Raw genomic sequence first — 18,273 nt, 5'->3', positions numbered from 1 at the left:
GCTTATGACACCAAAATTGAAGGTGTAGTGGACAGTAAAGAAGGTCACCTTGGATTACAATGGGATCTTGATCAGATGGGCCAATGGGCTGAGAATTGGCAGATGGAGTTTAATCTAGATAAATGTGAGGTGCTGCATTTTGTGAAAGCAAATTTTAATAGGATTTATACACTTAATGGTAAGGTCCTCAGGGGTGTTGCTGAACAAAGAGACCTTGGAGTGCAGGTACATAGCTCCTTGAAAGTGGATTCGCAGGTAGATAGGATAGTGAAGAAGGCATTTGGTATGTTTATTGGTCAGAGTATTGAGTATAGGAGTTGGGAGGTCATGTTGCGGCTGTACAGGACATTGTTTAGGCCACTGTTGGAATATTGCATGCAATTCTGGTCTTCTTTCTATTGGAAAGCTGTTATGAAACTTGAAATGGTTCAGAAAAGATTTACATGGATGTTGCCAGGGTTGGAAGATGTGAGTTATAGGGAGAGGCTGAACAGGCTGGGGTTGTTTTCCTGGGAGTGTCGGTGTCCAAGGGGTGACCTTATAGAGGTTTATAAAATAATGAGGGGCATGGTTAGGATAAATAGACAAAGTCATTTCCCTGGGGTGGGGGAGTCCAGAACTAGAAGGCATAGGTTTAGGGTGAGAGGGGAAAGATATAAAAGGGACCTGAGGGGCAACGTTTTCACACAGGGTGGTATGTGTATGGAATGAGCTGCCAGAGGAAGTGGTGGGAGGCTGGTACAATTGCAACATTTTAAAGGCATCTGGATGGATATATGAATAGGAAAGGTTCGGAGGGATATAGGTTGGGTGCTGGCAGGTGGGATTAGATTGGGTTGGGATATCTGGTCGGCATGGACGTGTTGGACTGAAGGGTCTGTTTCCGTGCTGTACATCTCTATGACTGGTGTTCCTTGAGTGCATTTTTAAATGGCCTTAGCAATTTGGGATGCTAATGTTTTTAGTGTGTTGTGAATCTGCGCTTCCAAATCCTTTGGTTGTACATTACATAGTTCTTTCCCCATTCCAAGTATAACTTATTTTTCATCGAAGTATATCACCTGATATTTACTGACAGCTGTCTCAATCATTTTTGTGCACCTCCGTTTATCTCCTTTCATTCTGAAGAAGGATTTACATTCTGAAGAAAAAGGCTCAACTTCTGTAGTCTATCGTAAAACTCTGTACTGTCTTGCACATATCTTCCCTACAATGTGATCAGAACTGGACACAGTACTCTAGATGTGGCCTAACTGGTTTGATAGCATAACTTCCCTGCTTTGAAATTCTATCCCTCTTCCAATGAATGAAATAATTCTGTAGGCCTTCATAACCAGCATGTTTACCTGGCATAACCTTCCAGGATTTGTGTACGTGCAATCAGCTCCTCTACTTCTCAGTATCCAACCACTTGCTGTATATTCTCTTGCCTTGTTTACCCTCCCTAATGAGTTACCTTATTCTCTCTGAATTCCACTTCTTTTTAATTCCATTTGCCATTTCTTTGCCGTGCTGACCGTTGGTACCTTCCTATAGGTTTTTCTACAACAAACAAAAACAATTGCTGAATAAGGGTCAGTGGACTCGATATTAACTCTGCTTTCACTCCACAGATGCAGCCAGACCTGCTGAGTTTCTCCATCTGTTTCTGTTTTCATTTGTTTCGGATCTTCACCGCGGTAGTTCTTTGTTTTATTTTACTGTAATTTTCTGCCTCATTAAATCATAGTCATTTTTAAATATCGTCTGCAAACATTCAAATTATGTCTCCTATGCTGAAATCTCAAACATTAATTTCCATTCACAAAAATGCCCATTGACTGTTACTCATTACTTCCTATAATTTTGGATCCAACTTGCCACTTTTCCTCGACCTATACAGGCTTTTACTCTTTTGACCAGCCTGTCATCTCAGACCTTGTCAAAAAACTTGATTGAATCTGTGCTGACCCTAAGAATTGTACAACCCTCATCACTCTTCCTTTTTACGCAAAAAAAATCAACACCATTAGATGTGACCTTCCCTTATTAAATCCGTAATAATTATTTTTGATTAATCTGTGACTTTCTGAATGGTGAGTAATACAGTCCCTCAGATTGTTTTCCAATAAACACTGAAGTTAGATGGGGAGATGATCTAGTCTAACCAAATGGATAACACGAATAGTCCTCAGGCACCATGCCTGCAACTGAGCAAGTGTGATATCATGCACTTTGGTAGGAAGAATAGAGGCATGAACTATTTCCTAAATGAGGAGAAAATTCAGAAGTCTGAAGTGCAAAGAGACTTGGAAGTTCTAGTCCAGGATTCTCTCAAGGTAAACTTGCAGGCCGAGTCAGTAGTTCGGAAGGCAAATGCAATGATGGCATCTATTTTGAGAGGACTTGAATATAAAAGCAGGGATGTACTTCTGAGGCTCTGTAAGACTCTGGTCAGACCACATTTGGAGTATTGTGTGCAGTTTTGGGCCCCACATCTCAAGAATGACGTATTGGCTCTGGAGCATGTTCAGAAGAGATTCACTAGAATGGTCCCAAGAATGAACAGCTTAACGTTTAAGGAATGTTTGAGATCTCTAAGTCTATATTCAGTAGCGTTTAGAAGGATGAAGGGGGATCTAATTGAAACATACAGAATACTGAATGGCCTGGACAGAGTGGATTTTGGGAAGGTGTTTCCTTTGGTAGGAGTAACTATGTCCCAAAGGGACAGCCTCAGAGTAAAGGGAAGACCTTTTAGAATGGAGATAAGGAGAAACTTCTTCAGCCAGAGAGTAGTGAATCTATGGAATTCACTGCCACAAGGCTGGTGAAGTCAGTTCACTGAGTATATTTAAGACTGAGATAGATAGGTTCTTGATTGTCATGGGGATCAAGGGAAAAAGCAGGAGAATGGGGTAAGGAAACTTATCGGCCATGATTGAATAGCGGAGCAGAGTCGATGGGCTGAATGGCCTAATTTCTGCTCCTATGTCTTATTTTCTTATATTGGTCAGGTTCCACTATTTTGTCCCATCTCTTTGCAACCTGGGATATATTTCACACAAGCTCCAAACCTCTTAATATTTCCTCCTTCACTATGTTTATCCCACTCAACATTTCACACTTTCCTTAAGCCACAACATCTGTTCCTCGTTACCTTGCATTTGTCATGAGGAACAGATGTTGTGGCTTAAGGAAAGTGTGAAATGTTGAGTGGGATAAACATAGTGAAGGAGGGAATATTAAGAGGTTTGGAGCTTGTGTTTCTCATGACAAATGCAAGGTACATGTGCACATGCAAACGCATGCACACATGTGCGACACACCATCCACCCCTATTTTGGTCTCTTATAGACCTTCTGCTTTTTTTGTTAACCTCTTGCTTTTCATTTCTCTATAAAGCATCTTTGAGTTTTCTTTGAAAAAGTATTGAGAACTAATATCATCCTCTTTCTGAGCTCAAAAGTATAACATGTTCCATTTCTTGGTGTAAATTGTACAAGATTTTTGTTATGTTATAAGCCTAGTTGGTGATCTTATTGGATAAGTCCAATTTCAGAGTGAAAACTACCTTGGTAGACTACAGTTTTATTTTTACTGTTTACTGTGGAGGTCAGTAACTGAACATCTTCACAAGAGGCTGTCAACGTACTTTTAACAGGAGAACATACAAGTGTGTTATGCAAAAGAAAAACTGAACAAACTTTACGACACTATACAAGAATCATTGGAATAATCTCACTCCAAACATCAGAAAAAGATTTCCATCCCTTTTGTGCCAGTAATACCCTTACAGACACTAAAACCTGAGGGAAGTGTGACTCTTCTTGACGCTAAAGCTTCTCACTCAACTGGCATGGTTTTGTTTTGGCACTTTGCTGTACATTCACTAGATATTACTTTCTTCATTTCACAATTCTCCTTGAGACCCTTAACTCAAACTACTGACTTAACTCACTTACTTCACATGGGTTCCCTCAACTTATGTCTTCAACATCCTTGTAAGATGTCTTCCTCTCTGATACTCACACAGCTTTCTGCTTCTGGAGTATTCTTATTGACTTCTAAGCACCTCCGGACTGCTCTCCAGCCCTGACTATTAGGATCTGCTTTAACATCACCATGGCTGTTTCAGGCCTCTGTTTCTATCTCTGGTGGTTGTAAAACTCAAATCAGCAAACATCTGTAGTTTTCTCCTAGCTAGCTAGATGGTTATTTAGCTGAAATCTGGTAATCGTTCTAAGGACTTCTTCTGTCTTTTTGTGTGAAGATGCCTGATATTGCCCTCTAACTATCTCAGCTTTCATTTTAAGACTATACCTCTTTGATGGAATAGTTGCTTCTTTGATGGTAAGGACCAATGCAAAATAAAATTGTGGAAGTCTAGATCCATTTCCTAAATTTTTCCAGATAATAATCTGACTGGAATTGCAATGATCTTGCTGGTGCTACAGAGGATTCTCCTGAATTTGGCATTACGCTCTAATCTGATTAGATCCCCTATGGTATGGAAACAGGCCATGTGGCCCAACAAGTCCACACTGACCCTCTGAAGAGTAACCCACCCAGACCCATTCCCCTACCCTATATTTACCCCTGACTAATTTACCTTATACTATGGGCAATTTAGCATGACCAATTCACCTGACCTGCACATCTTTTGAATGTGGGAAGAAACCGGAACACCCGGAGGAAACCCACGCAGACACTGGGAGAATGTGCAATCTCCATACAGATAGTTGCCAGAGGTGGGAATTGAACCTGGGTCCCTGGAGCTGTGACACAGCAGTGATAACCACCGTGCTACCCTATAATCTACAGAAGTTATAGTTTAGAGCGTAAATTGAGCTGTACCAATCCAGGGGGTACTGACAATTGGAAATTCCACCCTAAGTTTAACACTCGAGCTGACCGGCAGGTTTGAAACAGCTGACCACTTTAAAACCAACCTTCAATATGAGTTCATAATTTGTGGAAATGACTAGATGATCAGCAGGACACAGTCTTGGAGCTTAATCTGTTGCTACTGCATGCTCCATATTTGTCCGATCTCAGAAATAAACCCACTTTCACAAAAGAAGCTTGAATTGCTGAAGACATAGTCGCTTGGAGTATGTTGCGTCCTCCAGAAGCTTGTGATTTTTGATACGCTAGTGCGTCCTCCAATATTTTGGAATGCTCAATAAAGTAAGCGTTATATTATCTAAAATAGAGGAGGAAGAAAGAGGGCAATGACATTTTTTCTAACTTCTATTGCCCATTTCACTCAAAAGTCGCTATATCTGAAAAAGAGATGTGAATCATGTATGGGTGGTTTGTGGCCATTTGTGACTGTAGATAGCAGTTATCAGTTTGTCAATGAAGTTACCTTACCATGTCCATATCTGTTAGCCATGTATTCTGGTCACTTACAGTACTTCTGTTCCTCACAACTAACAAGCTTACAACTTGAATAGTGAGGAAAATTAAACAGCTTTGGATTTTCTGCAAGCCACTCCAACCCAGATTTTAATTATTCCAACAATCTCCTGTTTGCTATCCCTCCATCCATCTGCATGGGTGTTGGCATTCTTCCTCCTAGGACCAGAACATGTAGAAGCAGAGGGAGGCCATTCAGCCCCACTGAATCTGCTCTGGCAATTCAGTGATACCATGCTGATCTGATCATCCTTAACTCCACTTTCCCCTTTCCCTTGATTCTCTTACTGATTAAAAATCTATCCAAATCAGCCTTGAATAGACTCAATGACCCAGCTTTAACAGCTTCTGTGGTAAAGGATTCCACAAATTCATAACAGTCTGATAGAAGAAATTCTCCCTCGTCTCTGTTTTAAATGTGCAAGCCCGGTGGGCGGCCCCGTGGCACAGTGGTTAGCACTGCTGCCTCACGGCGCCAGAGACCCGGGTTCAATTCCTGCCTCAGGCGACTCTCTGTGTGGAGTTTTGCACATTCTCCCTGTGTCTGCGTGGGTTTCCTCCGGGTGCTCCGGTTTCCTCCCACAATCCAAAAATGTGCAGATTAGGTGAATTGGCCATGCTAAATTGCCCGTAGTGTTAGGTGAAGGGATAAATGTAGGGGAATGGGTCTGTGGTACGCTTCGGTGAGTCGGTGTGGACTTGTTGGGCCGAAGGGCCTGTTTCCACACTGTAAGTAATCTAATCTAAAAAAAGCCCATATTCTGAGATAATGCCCTCAGGTCCTAGACTCTCCCACAGGGGGAAACCACCTTTCTGCATTAACTCCTCTAAGAATCTTCTATGTCTCAATGAGATTGCCTCTCATTCTTCTAAATTCCAATCAATACCACCTTTCCATTTGTGTCATCCGCAAACTCGGCAATAGTCATTAATATATATTGTAATGAAATTGTGGGCTAGCTAGTAGTTACAGTTTACCAACCTGAAAACTATCTGTCCTGCCTGTTACCTCCTCAAAGACTTCCCCTTCATGAAGCCATGCTGCCTCTGCTTGATCATATTATGTCTCTCTAAATGCCCTGTTGTTACATCCTTTATAATAGACTCTAAAGTTTTCCCAAAAACAGATGTTAAGCTAACTGGCCTATCGTTACCTTTTTAAAATCTCTGTCCCATTTTAAATAAAGGTGTTATATCAGCAGTTTTCCAATCCTCTGGAACGTTTTTCCAGAATCTAATGATTCTTGGAAGATTACTACCTTCCACTAACTCCATACCTACTTCCTTTTATACTCTGGGGTGCATCCTATCAGGTTGAGGGGACCTATTGCTCTTCAGTCCATTTGTTTCCCACCATTTGTTTTCTCTAATGATAGTCATTGTACTTATTTCCTCACCTCCTTTTGTCCTTTTGATTATTTAGTCATTTTGAAATGCTATTAGTCTATTGTGAAGACTGATGCAAAGTATTTTCATTTCCCCAGCCTCATTCTCTAATGGACCTGTGTTCAATTTGGCTTCTCTAAAGAAGCTATTGTTGTCTGTCTTAATATTCATTGGAAATTTACTTAAGTTTTTTTCTCCCTCTTTTTTTCTCTTTCATCATTGTTTGCTGGCTTTTAAAACTTTACCCATCCTTTTGTTTACTGCTAATTTTTGACACTTTTCTTTTAAATTTGACACTATCCTTAACTTCCTGTTTTACCATGTTTGATTATCCCCTTTCTAGATTCTTTCTGGAATCCTGTTTACTCACTGGAACATATCTTCGCTGTAAGCCCAGAATGAATTTCTTAAATGTCTATCATTATTCCTCAACCATCTTTGTTACTCAATGTCTTTCCCAGTTCACTCCAGACCTGCCCACACTCCTTTTGTAATTAGCCTTATTTAAATTAACACATTTGTTTCTGACCCAAGTTCTTTCCTCTTAAACAGAATGTTAAATTCTGCCATTTTATGGTGACTGTGTTTTCTATGGGAATCTTTTATTCTAGTGTCACTTATTAAACCTGCCTCATTACACGCCACCAGATTCAAATAGTCTGATTCCTGATTGGATCCACATCATACTGATCGAGAAGACTGTCTGAAATATACTCCCTATTTGTCTTTTCTTCCTGCCACTGTGCCCCACCAACTCTCAACTTAAATTGGTACTTCACAAGTGCCCCATGCAGAGATGAAGCTAATATTTCTGTCCTTCCTTTGCTGCCGCCTCAGTTTATGGATCTCATTTCTTCCCTCCCTCTCAAAAGGATTTCTGCCTTCAGCTGTAATGCACTATGTTGAACACTGAGAATGGGGTTTCCAAGGACATTTTGACAACTGAGCAGCATTCTGGCGAAGTTCACCAATGCTACAAAGATAGATGGACAGGCAGACAGTACTGAGGAGGTGGGGAGGCTGCAGAAAGATTTAGACCATTTAGGAGAGTGGTCCAGGAAATGGCTGATGAAATTCAACATGAGCAAATGCGATGTCTTGCACTTTGGAAAAAAGAATACAGGCATGGACTATTTTCTAAACAGTGCGAAAATTCATAAAGCCAAAATACAAAGGGATCTGGGAGTGCTGGTCCAGGATTCTCGAAAGGTTAATTTGCAGTTTGAGTCCATGATTAAGATAGCAAATGTAATGTTGTCATTTATCTCAAGACGATCGGAATATAAAAGCAGTGATGTGCTTCTGAGACTTTTAAAAGCTCTAATTAGGCCCCATTTAGAATACTGCATCCAATTTTGGGCCCCATACCTCAGGAAGGACATACTGGCACTGGGGCATGTCCAGCGGAGATTCACACAGATGATCCCTGGAATGGCAGGCCTAACATATGATCAGCTGAGGATCCTGGGATTGTATTCATTCGAGTTTAGAAGGTTGAGGGGCGATCTAATAGAAACTTACAAGATAATGATTGGCTTAGAAAGGGTGGACGCTGGGAAATTGTTTCCGTTAGGTGGGGAGACTAGGACCCGTGGGCACAGCCTTAGAATTAGAGGGGGTCAATTTAGAATGGGAATAAGGAGTCATTTCTTCAGCCAGAGAGTGATGGGCCTGTGGAATTCATTGCCACAAAATGCAGTTGAGACCAGGACGTTAAATGTCTTCAAGGCAGAGAATGACAAATTCTTGATCTCGCAAGGAATTAAGGGCTATAGGGAGAGTGCAGGTAAGTGGAGTTGGAATGCCCAACTGCCATGATTAAATGGTGGAGTGGACTGGGTGGGCTGAATGGCCTTACTTCCTCTCCTATGTCTTCTGGTCTTAACAGTGTTCGTTCACTTCTAGCCATCGCAACGTTAGGAAATAAGATCCCAGGACAATGTGAAAGTTGGGACATCCTGACCAGAACCTTCAGAGTGGGAGAGGTAGATCAGAGTAGTCAGTGCCCCTAGGGAAAGTTCCAGGTGTTCACATCAAACATGTTCTTTGAACACACAAGGGAAAATATCCGATAGTCTGGGTTTGGCTCTTTTACATTTTGTTGGAATGGAAGTGGACCTTTCAAACCATCAAGCCTACTCCAACATTTAATCACATCATGGCTGATCATCTCCCTCAGTGTGCTATCTCCATGTCCCTCAATGTCATTAATCTCACAAAATCCATCGATTTCTGCCTGGACCCTGCTCAGTGACTGAATTTCCACAGCTCTCTGGAGTGGAGAATTCTAAAGATTCACCACCCTCTGAGTGGAGGGAAAACAATCCTCCTCATCTCAGTTTAAATGGCCTGCTTTCTTTCCTGAGATTATCTCCTTTGATTCTAGACTCAACAGCCAGGGAAAACATTTTACCTACATCTACCCTATCACACCCTGTATGAATTTTGCAAGTTTCAATGAGATCACTTCGTTTTCTTTGAAATTCAAGAAAACCGGCCCAATTTCCTCATTTTCTCCTCCTAAAACAGCCCAGTCATCCCAGGGAGTAGTCTAGTGAGCCCTCATTGCACTCAGTTTATAGCATGTACATGGATACAGAAACCAAAACTACAACTATATAGAATTTGACTTCCTAACCGCTACCAAAGAAGTCTTAAATTTTGATATTATTGAATATCATTGAAAAGAGAGACCTATTACTGAAATTTTGCACACATTAGGACAGATGCAAGAATGCCAAAATTCCAACAATCTCAAGAATTTACAATGCAGGATGAAACGGTGTTGATTGGTTCGCAACATGTACAACCTTTCAGTCCCATTCTACGCACTGAAACAATCTATTTGATGCTGTTGTTGAAAAGATTGAAATTAAATTTGTTCTTCAAAGTCTTGTCTGTTTCACGTGATGAGAGTTGAGCCGATCTCAGTTACATTAGAAAGTAGTAACGTTGCCTTCTTTTGCGACAGGATATCAAACCCTTCCATGCAGGGAGATGTCAGTATTATTCCAGTGATACCTCTAATCCTTCAGATGACTACAATGCAGAGGTATGTTAGCCCATGATGGCTCAGTATTGTCACAGTGTCGATATTTCTGAATGCTCAATGTTGCTCTTGGATGCAGCTCACATTTAACAAACCTGAAAGCTGTCAAGCATGTGTACAGATTTTGTAAAAACTTCCCATTTCTTCAGTTTGTTTCCTACCCTTCATTTTAGTCTAACCCGCTGTATCCCTGCTGCTGGCTGAAGAGCAGACAAGATGCCCCTACATCCTTTCCTTTTGGGAAGACCCACCAGATCATGTGCCATTTCAGATACTTAATGATGCTAGAGGTGTCTTTTCATAAGGACACCTGCTCCCCACTGCGAGCAGACAAGCCAGGGTTTGCTTATTGCACTCCTCATCTGGTGGGTTAGCTTCCTGCCAGTGGACTAATGCCATTATAAGAACATAGAAATGTACAGCACAGAAGAGGCTCTTAGGCCCACGATGTTGTGCCGAGATTTAATCCTAATGTAAAATATAGTAACTTAACCTACGCACCCCTCAACTCACTGCTATCCATGTGCATGTCCAGCAGTTGCTTAAATGTCCCCAGTGACTTTGCTTCCACCATGTCAACTGGCAACACATTCCATGCATTCACAACTCTCTGCGTAAAGAACCTACCTCTGATGATCTCCTTTATACCTTTCTCTTAATATCTTCAAACTATGACTCCTTGTACCAGTCAATCCTGCCCTGGGGAAAAGTCTCTGGCTATTGACTCTATCTATTCCTCTCATTATTTTGTACAGCTCGATCAGGTCTCCTCTCTTCCTCCTTCTCTCCAGAGAGAAAAGTCTGAGCTTATTCAGCCTTTCTTCATAAGGCAAGCCCTCCAATCCAGGCAGCATCCTGGTAAACCTTCTTTGCACCCTCTCCAAAGCCTCTGTATCTTTCCTATAGTAGGGCAACCAGAACTGTACACAATATTCCAAGTGTGGTCTCACCAGGACATGTAGAGCTGCAGCAAAACCTCACGGCTCTTAAACTCGATCCCCCTGTTAATGAAAGCCAAAACACCATATGCTTTCTTAACAACCCTATCCACTTGGGTGGCAACTTTGAGGGATCTATGTACTTGCACATCCAGATCCCTCTGTTCCTCCACACTGCCAAGAATCCTGTCTTTAATCCTATATTCAGCATTCGAGTTCGACCTTCCAAAATGCATCACTTCGCATTTTTCCAGGTTGAACTCCATCTGCCATTTCTCAGTGATTTGGAATAAAGTGAGTCTGAGTGGCCATGGGAACAACTTTGGTTTGGAGTTGGATAGCAGCAGGGCCCTCGAGAACCTTTTGGTTTTGTCAGCAAGGGGAAGCAGTAGAAGCAGGTGAGGACATGGCCTCAACACCAGGGACTGATACACCTCACAGCTGTAATTCCTGGGGAAGGTGAAGCGAGCAAGGAAGTGAGGTTTAGAGTTTAATTTCTGGTGTACATAATGATCCTAGTACCCTGTCCACTCAGAAACATGAGGGGGAACATCATCACAGCTGTGGAAAGAACAAAAAGCTGTCATCGTTCATACCTTCTAATGCTCCACACACACTCTATGCCCTATCCACACCACCTCATAACACCTACCCATCTCCCATATGGCTTGTTGTCAATCTATGAGCCATAGCCTCCTCTGTCATTACATTCTGACCTAATTGTTTTGTTGGCGACAAGAGCGTCAAAGGTGCAGGTTGAGTTGGCTGATGTTCCAACAAACCAATGGTAAAGAGAGGAGCTAGAGATTAGCAGTTTGGAAATTTGAAAGTGCATTTAGATTAGATTCCCTACAGTATGGAAACATGCCCTTTGGCCCAACAAGTCAAAGCGACTTGAGTGACTTCCTGTGATGTATTGATGAAAGTTGGGATTGCAAAGGTTACAGAGCTGAGGAAAGTGAGGAGTATGACAAGATCAATTTGTGAAAGATTATGGAAGCAGAGAGGCTCGTGGAAGATGAAGATGCCAAGGAAATGTGTATGAATAATTGCAGAGGGGTTTAAGGACAGCAGTAAACTCAAAGATACACAAGGCCATAAGGTAGAAATCGAAATGGAGAAATTGCTCAGTTCAAAAGTTCAGGCACCAAAGATACCTTGGTGCAAATTTTGGGGTTGCTCTTGTGATAATTTAAACCAATTTTGATTTTTTAAAAGATAGGATGCATTAAAAGAAGGCAGTAAGTTCATAACTTTATTAGGCTTCCGCCTGATTAAATGAAGGATGCAACAAGATGAACCCTTTCAAGGAAAATAGGGTTTCTGAGAATGGAGGAAGAGATGCTAAGCTGGTTTTGGTGATGAATTCCACATCAACATCCTGGTGTTCTTGGATAAAGCAAATAATGAAAGTGTAGCCAGACAATAAGGTTTCAGTAAGGGGACATGGAGTTGTCACCAATAAATCCAATTTCATTTAAAGCCAGGATGCCAACTAACCCCTGCTCTTGGTGATTTACTGGGAAGCAGAGTTAATGAAAAGATGGAATGGGTCAGCTAGGGTTGCAAAGGCCTTAGTAACCCTTCATTGCTAAGTGGGACACAGTTGGTATAGGGGTTGTGGGGTTATTCGAAGGGGCTTCAAGCATGAAGTAACAGCTAGAAATTAGCGAGTTGGAGTAAGTAATTGGGAGACAATGTACTTGAGAGTAAACAAATGATTGATTTAACAGGAAGACAAGGAGAAAACAGTTGAGATTTAAAAAAAAGAAATAATGTAGTTGATGTGAAGTATTATGTATTTCATTTGTACGCTTAATACATCATAGGAGACGAGACCAGCATTTATACATCCCCGGAGCCATTTACACATCATAGTGATGTACTCGAGGGTTAACTTAAGGTCCTTGGTTGGGCATCTTATCAAAAAGATGACACCTTTTAATGTAATCAGGTTACATCTGTATTGCCTTTATAACCGATCCTATTTTGATTGCCCTTGTATGTAGGACATTGAATTGAAAGCAAGAATATAAGGGAGCATTTGTATAAGACATTGATTTGGCTAGAGTACTCTGTGCTGGTTTAAATACCCCATTTGCAAAAGGATATCAGTCTTCTATGTAAATTCACTGGGACGATGCTCAGAGTGAGAGATTACAGTTACAGCAATTGTGCGTTTCTTCAGAATTTTTTTTGGAAAGGATGAGTATTGTTTTCTTTATTCTTTCACAGGATATGGGCATCGCTGGCTGGACTAGCATTTATTGCCCATCCCTAATTGCCCTAGAAAAGGTGGTGGTGGTGAGCTGCCACGTTGAATAGGTGCAGTCCATGTGGTGTACGTACATCCACAATGCTGTTACAAGAGTGTGCCAGGACTTTGATTCAACAACTGTGGAGCGACAGTGATATGTTTCCAAGTCTAGCTGGTGGGTGCATTGAAGGGTGTCCCCATGTATCTGCGGTCCTTGTCCATCTAGCTGGTAGCAGTCCCAGGTGCTGTCTAAAGAGCCTTGGTGAGTAGCAGGAGTGTATCTTGTGGATAGTACACACTGCTGCTACTGTGTTTCAATGGTGAAGTAAATGAATATTGAAGCTGGTAGATGGGATGATGCCAAGCAAGTGGGCTGTTTTGTCCAGGATGGTGTCAAACTTCTTAAATATTGTTGGAGCTGGACTCATCCAGGCAAGTGGAGAGTATTCCATCATATTCCTGATATGTGTTTGTAGATGGTTGACAGTCTTTGAGGAATCAGGAAGTGAGTTATTCACTACAGAATTCACTGTCTCTGACATACCCTTGTAGCTACAGTAGTTATATGTTGGTTCAGTTCAGTGTTGGTCAATGATAGCCCCCAAGATATTTAATTGTGAAGGATTTAAACATGAAATGCAATTGAATGTCAAAGGGAGATAATTACATTCTCTGTTTTATTGGAGATGCTAATTACCTGTTTGAAAAGGTAAATGGTGAAAATTTGTTTTTGCTGATGAATCTGTATCATTACAAAAGGAATATTTATGGTAAAATTTGCAACAATCATGAGCTTTGGGATGTTTTACCATGGCATGTATTGAGGCAGAGATGATAACACAATTATGAGGTGGAGGAGCCGGTGTTGGACTAGGGTGGAGAAAGTTTAAAAATCAGGAGAAAGTGAGGAATGCAGATGCTGGAGGTCAGAGTCAAGAGTGTGATGCTGGAAGAGCACAGCAGGTCAGGCAGCATCCAAGGAGCAGGAGAATCGACGTTTCGGGCATAAGCCCTTCATCAGGAATCTACCTGATGAAGGAGCAGTGCTGTGAATACTACTGCTTCCAAATAAACTTGTTGGACTCTAACTTGGTGTTGCATGATGTTTAACACAATTATGGTGAAGGTCAATTTAGCATTTGAATTCAAAGATATTTATGAAAGTTTAATGATAGCATTAATTTGCTCAATTACCTAAGTGTGAATCTCTCAGCGGTCTTTCCGTCTCATCTGATGCCTTCTGCATGTTGTATAGATATGTCGCTTATGTAAAGTGTGACTTTAAAGGCAAGTGAATCACTGCTGATTGAACAAGGCTTGTATTGTGGCAGAATCACTATACATTGTTTACCCAGTAGAAGGAGAAATCTGAAGTGACAGGAAATATCTTTGAAATTATAATGAGGTTTGAGAGGATACATGTAGAGTAAGTGTTTCGACATGTAGGTGATTCACAAACTAGTGAGTCATCAATGTGATATAAATCCAATAGGGAATTCAGGAGAAAGCTCATTATCAAAAGAGTGGTTCGAGTGCGGAACTCGCTGTCTCACACAATGGATAACCCGAATGTCAGAGATGGATTTGAGGGGACATTACATAACCAAGTGAGAAAAGAAAGAATAGAGGAACATGCTAATAGGGAAATAAAGAGGAGTGGGAGGAAGCTGACAGATCAAGTGAGTTGAATGGCTTATTTGTTTCCGACTGAATATAACTCAGCGTTGTTTGCCACACTAATGGGGAGAGATACCATAAAGCAAACTCTCTCAGGTCACCTGTACCCTGGAATCTTTGAGTCCTGTGTCTGACTTGGGGTCGGATTCTTTTTAAACTAATCTTAACTGGCAGCTCTGCAACCAGGAATTGCCTGAGCTGGTTAAGAAGGCCTTGTCTCCACTGATCAGTTTTTACATGCGTACTGTTATTCATTCAGTGAATGTAAATCTCCAAAGCCAAGAGGTAACCACCTAATTTGCTGAGTTTAAGGTGACTAGCTTGCCACTTAGTCTGTAGAGGGGCCACTCCTCTCCACAAGTTAAATAGGGAAGATTTGGAGGGATATGAAGAAGGGCATGTGCCCGAAACGTCGAATCTTCTGTTCCCTAGATGCTGCCTGACCTGCTGTGCTGTTCCAGCAATAAAGTTTCAGCTTGGAGGGATATGAGACTAGTTTAGTTTTGGGATTACGGTCGGCATGGATTAGTTGGAGAGAAGAGTCTGTTTTCGTGCTGCATGACTCGTAAGTTCAAAAGGGGTTTGTACTGAAGCTGCCAGTGGTGGCCAGAGACCCTGGCTTTTCCTGATCCTGTCAGCAGTCTCAGCATAGTAGATCAAAGGCTGCAATTTGAAAGATGGAATGCGTCATAAAACATTCCCACAGTATTACCCATTCTTTGATCCAAAGGCTATCTGCTGGTAAGTAGCAAGTAGATGGGATTGTTACTGGAAGGTGTACTTGCAGTGAAACCCAAGTAAAAGGTTCACTGAGAGATTCCATCATGGTGCTTCAACTTTGGGTGAAAGTTTTTTTGTGTGTTATGGACACTGATAAAGGGGAGTTGTGTCATGTGTTTAGGTGTCCAAAGAGATGTAAAATTCCTGCAACTGAGAGACGCCAGTGACATTAATCCATGTCTATTTTCAGTAGCTGGAATCATCGACTGTAGATTAGCCCCACACCTGGATGGTATGACCATGTTCCTGGTTTCTGAAGAATTGAGAATAGGAAGTTTTTTTTTGTCATTTGCCTGTCAGCAGTTTATAGTTTCCCCTGAAGACTAAAACATTCCCAGATCTCATTTCAGAAGTGTCGGGCCTCCTCTCCAAATACAATCTGAAAATCCCAACCATCATTTAAAAAGGAACCAGATAAGCTGTTGTAAAGAACATTTCTAATAGAACAATGGGTAAGGCCACAGAAATGCCATTATAACAGCTAGCTTTTTTCAGTTGGAGCTCTAGTGATGGACTAAATTCCTTCTGACAGTGTACAGGTCGTTCTGCTATAACTGACAGTTGTGCTCCTCTGCAGCCTCATGCTGTAGAAAATCAAGTTATGGAAAACTGCTATAGATATCACGGTGACTCAGTGGTTAACACTGTTGCCTCACAGCGCCAGGGACCCGGGTTCAATTCCCATCTCGGGCAACTGTCTATGTGGAATTTGCACATTCTCCCCGTGTCTGCGTGGGTTTGCTCCGGTTTCCTCCCACAATCCAAAGATGTGCAGGTCAGGTGAATTGGCCGTGCTAAATTGCCCGTAGTGATAGGTGCATGAGTAGGGGAATGGGTCTGGGTGGGTTACTCTTCAGAGGGTCGGTGTGGACTTGTTGGGCCGAAGGGCCTGTTTCTGCATGATAGGAAATCTAATCTATTCTAAATCGCTCTTTAGAAGACCACGATATGGAAAACCTACTATACCCATTCAGCAAAAAGTTTGTGTTATGCAAATGATGTCCACAATTCATCAATTACGTTATAGTCAATACACGTTGATGAAATGCGTGTTAATGAAGAACTATGTGTACCTGCTCTGGTTCATATTGAAAACTGCTACATGATATTCACTACATAGTCACTGATTCACAAGAAGTGTTATAATGAAATACTTTCTCTTGCTATTGAAAAATAGATTTTACTGGGGGAAATCAGTCTTAAAACCTTTTGTCATAGTTTGTATTCTTGTGATCTCTACTTCTGATCTGCTTCTTGTATTTAAATCAAAAGGGCTGCATTTATTGACATGCTCTCACCAGGGGGAGCACTTCTCACATGCAGATGCACATATGTAAGTCATTATAGTCACATCATGGTGACTTACCATAAGCAGCTTGCCTGCATTATAAATGGTCCCCATTTTCACAGCATCCGCTCAGGCCTGTTCACAAATTCACATCTTCCTTGTTGGATGGATCTTGCTACCCCAATCCAACTCCTCGCTGCCTTTCCCTTTCACCACCTCTTTAACCAGCCCCACTCACCACCTGTTTATAACACTGGCCCCCTCAATGTCATGCTGACAGAACAAGGTCGGGTTGGAAGTGGGACAGAAGCGATGATTCGAAATCAGGACAGCGAGCTTTCAGGAGCAAGAACATCAAGGGGAAAGGAGAGAAATTGGGAGCAAGAGGGAGAAGAGTCAGCTGAGTTTGGTGATGCTACAATTGCAGAGGGCGCACTTCCTGTAGCTGTGGTTACAGTGCCTGAGAAGTCAAAACCAGCTTCCTGCACCGAAGATGGCAAAGATCTAACAAAGTCAGAAGAAGGGAAGGTTCTTTAATGTAACATTTCAGCACATGGTAGCAGAAATAGCTGCTCTGCATCCTTTATGTAAACAATTCTTACATTGATTTTGTGTGTTAATACATTATCATGTTAGACATGAAAAAATATTTCAGAAGAAAGATCCAGATTTTAGTTGGTCGGGCAGTGATTTCCTGTGCAGATATTGAGGGGCTATTAACAAATCTATGACTCGACATGATAAATCTATGTACAATAAAGTGCCATATTTCAAGGTATTAAAGCTGAGGAAAATGCTTGAGAAGTAGGTCAACCCAGGGAAGGAAATTGCCATATTTGGATAAAATAAGATTTTCCTGCGCTTGATAAGGAAGAAGATTCCTGCAGAGGCTGAAGGGAGTGGGTGAACAACAGGCAGAATGACTCCCTGAGCTGCAGGCAGTAACTGGCTCACTAATGTGAGCAACCAAACATGTGACAGCATCAAGTGCATGTGCACCATTGTCACTGGCATTTTTTTTTTCCTGTTGTTTAACTCTCTGAATAAATATGATTAGCTTTTGAAGCATCTAGCCTATCATCCCTTCAGAGAATGCAGTGTTATCCATTACAAGTGTCATCTCCCACCTTTCCGTCTTCTTTTCCTGCCCTTCCAGAATGTAGAAAAGCCAGGAGTGTTAATTTCCCTTACTGCGAATGTTTATATCAAGTCCATGTTCTAGCAGTTATATCATAATTCCACGTGGCAATCTTTGCGTACTGCTTGTGAATCTTCCTGGTACCATTCCTTACGTGCAGATTCATTAACACATGTACCTTCCAACATAATGTTAGTTTTCTTTGCTGCTTCCTTGTTTTAATTCCTACTCTTATTGCGTAAGGGGAGTAGCTCTATGGGAACACTACCACTAGCAAGATTCTCTTCAGGTCAAATATCATCTGGCTTGGAACTATATTGTCATTTCTTTACTGTTGCTGGGTCAAAATCTGGAACTCCC

General features: G+C 41.6%; 1 protein-coding gene across 1 annotated transcript in view; it reads left to right on the top strand.

The window, feature by feature from the left end:
- The window catches only part of tmem255a (transmembrane protein 255A), a 75,903-nt gene that overhangs the window by 25,717 nt on the left and 31,913 nt on the right, over nt 1-18,273 (top strand). The window contains exon 5 of the mRNA XM_043705071.2: nt 9,758-9,838. Coding sequence (XP_043561006.1) covers nt 9,758-9,838 — 81 coding nt within the window. The remainder of the gene's footprint in view (nt 1-9,757; nt 9,839-18,273) is intronic.

This window comes from Chiloscyllium plagiosum, unplaced genomic scaffold, assembly GCF_037043375.1.
Source record: "Chiloscyllium plagiosum isolate Xiang-an unplaced genomic scaffold, Cpla_swu_hap1 HiC_scaffold_11, whole genome shotgun sequence".
In the NCBI taxonomy this organism is placed as follows: Eukaryota; Metazoa; Chordata; class Chondrichthyes; order Orectolobiformes; family Hemiscylliidae; genus Chiloscyllium; species Chiloscyllium plagiosum.
The sequence above is the reverse complement of the archived record's forward strand: the minus strand, read 5'-3'. Positions and strand labels throughout refer to the sequence as shown.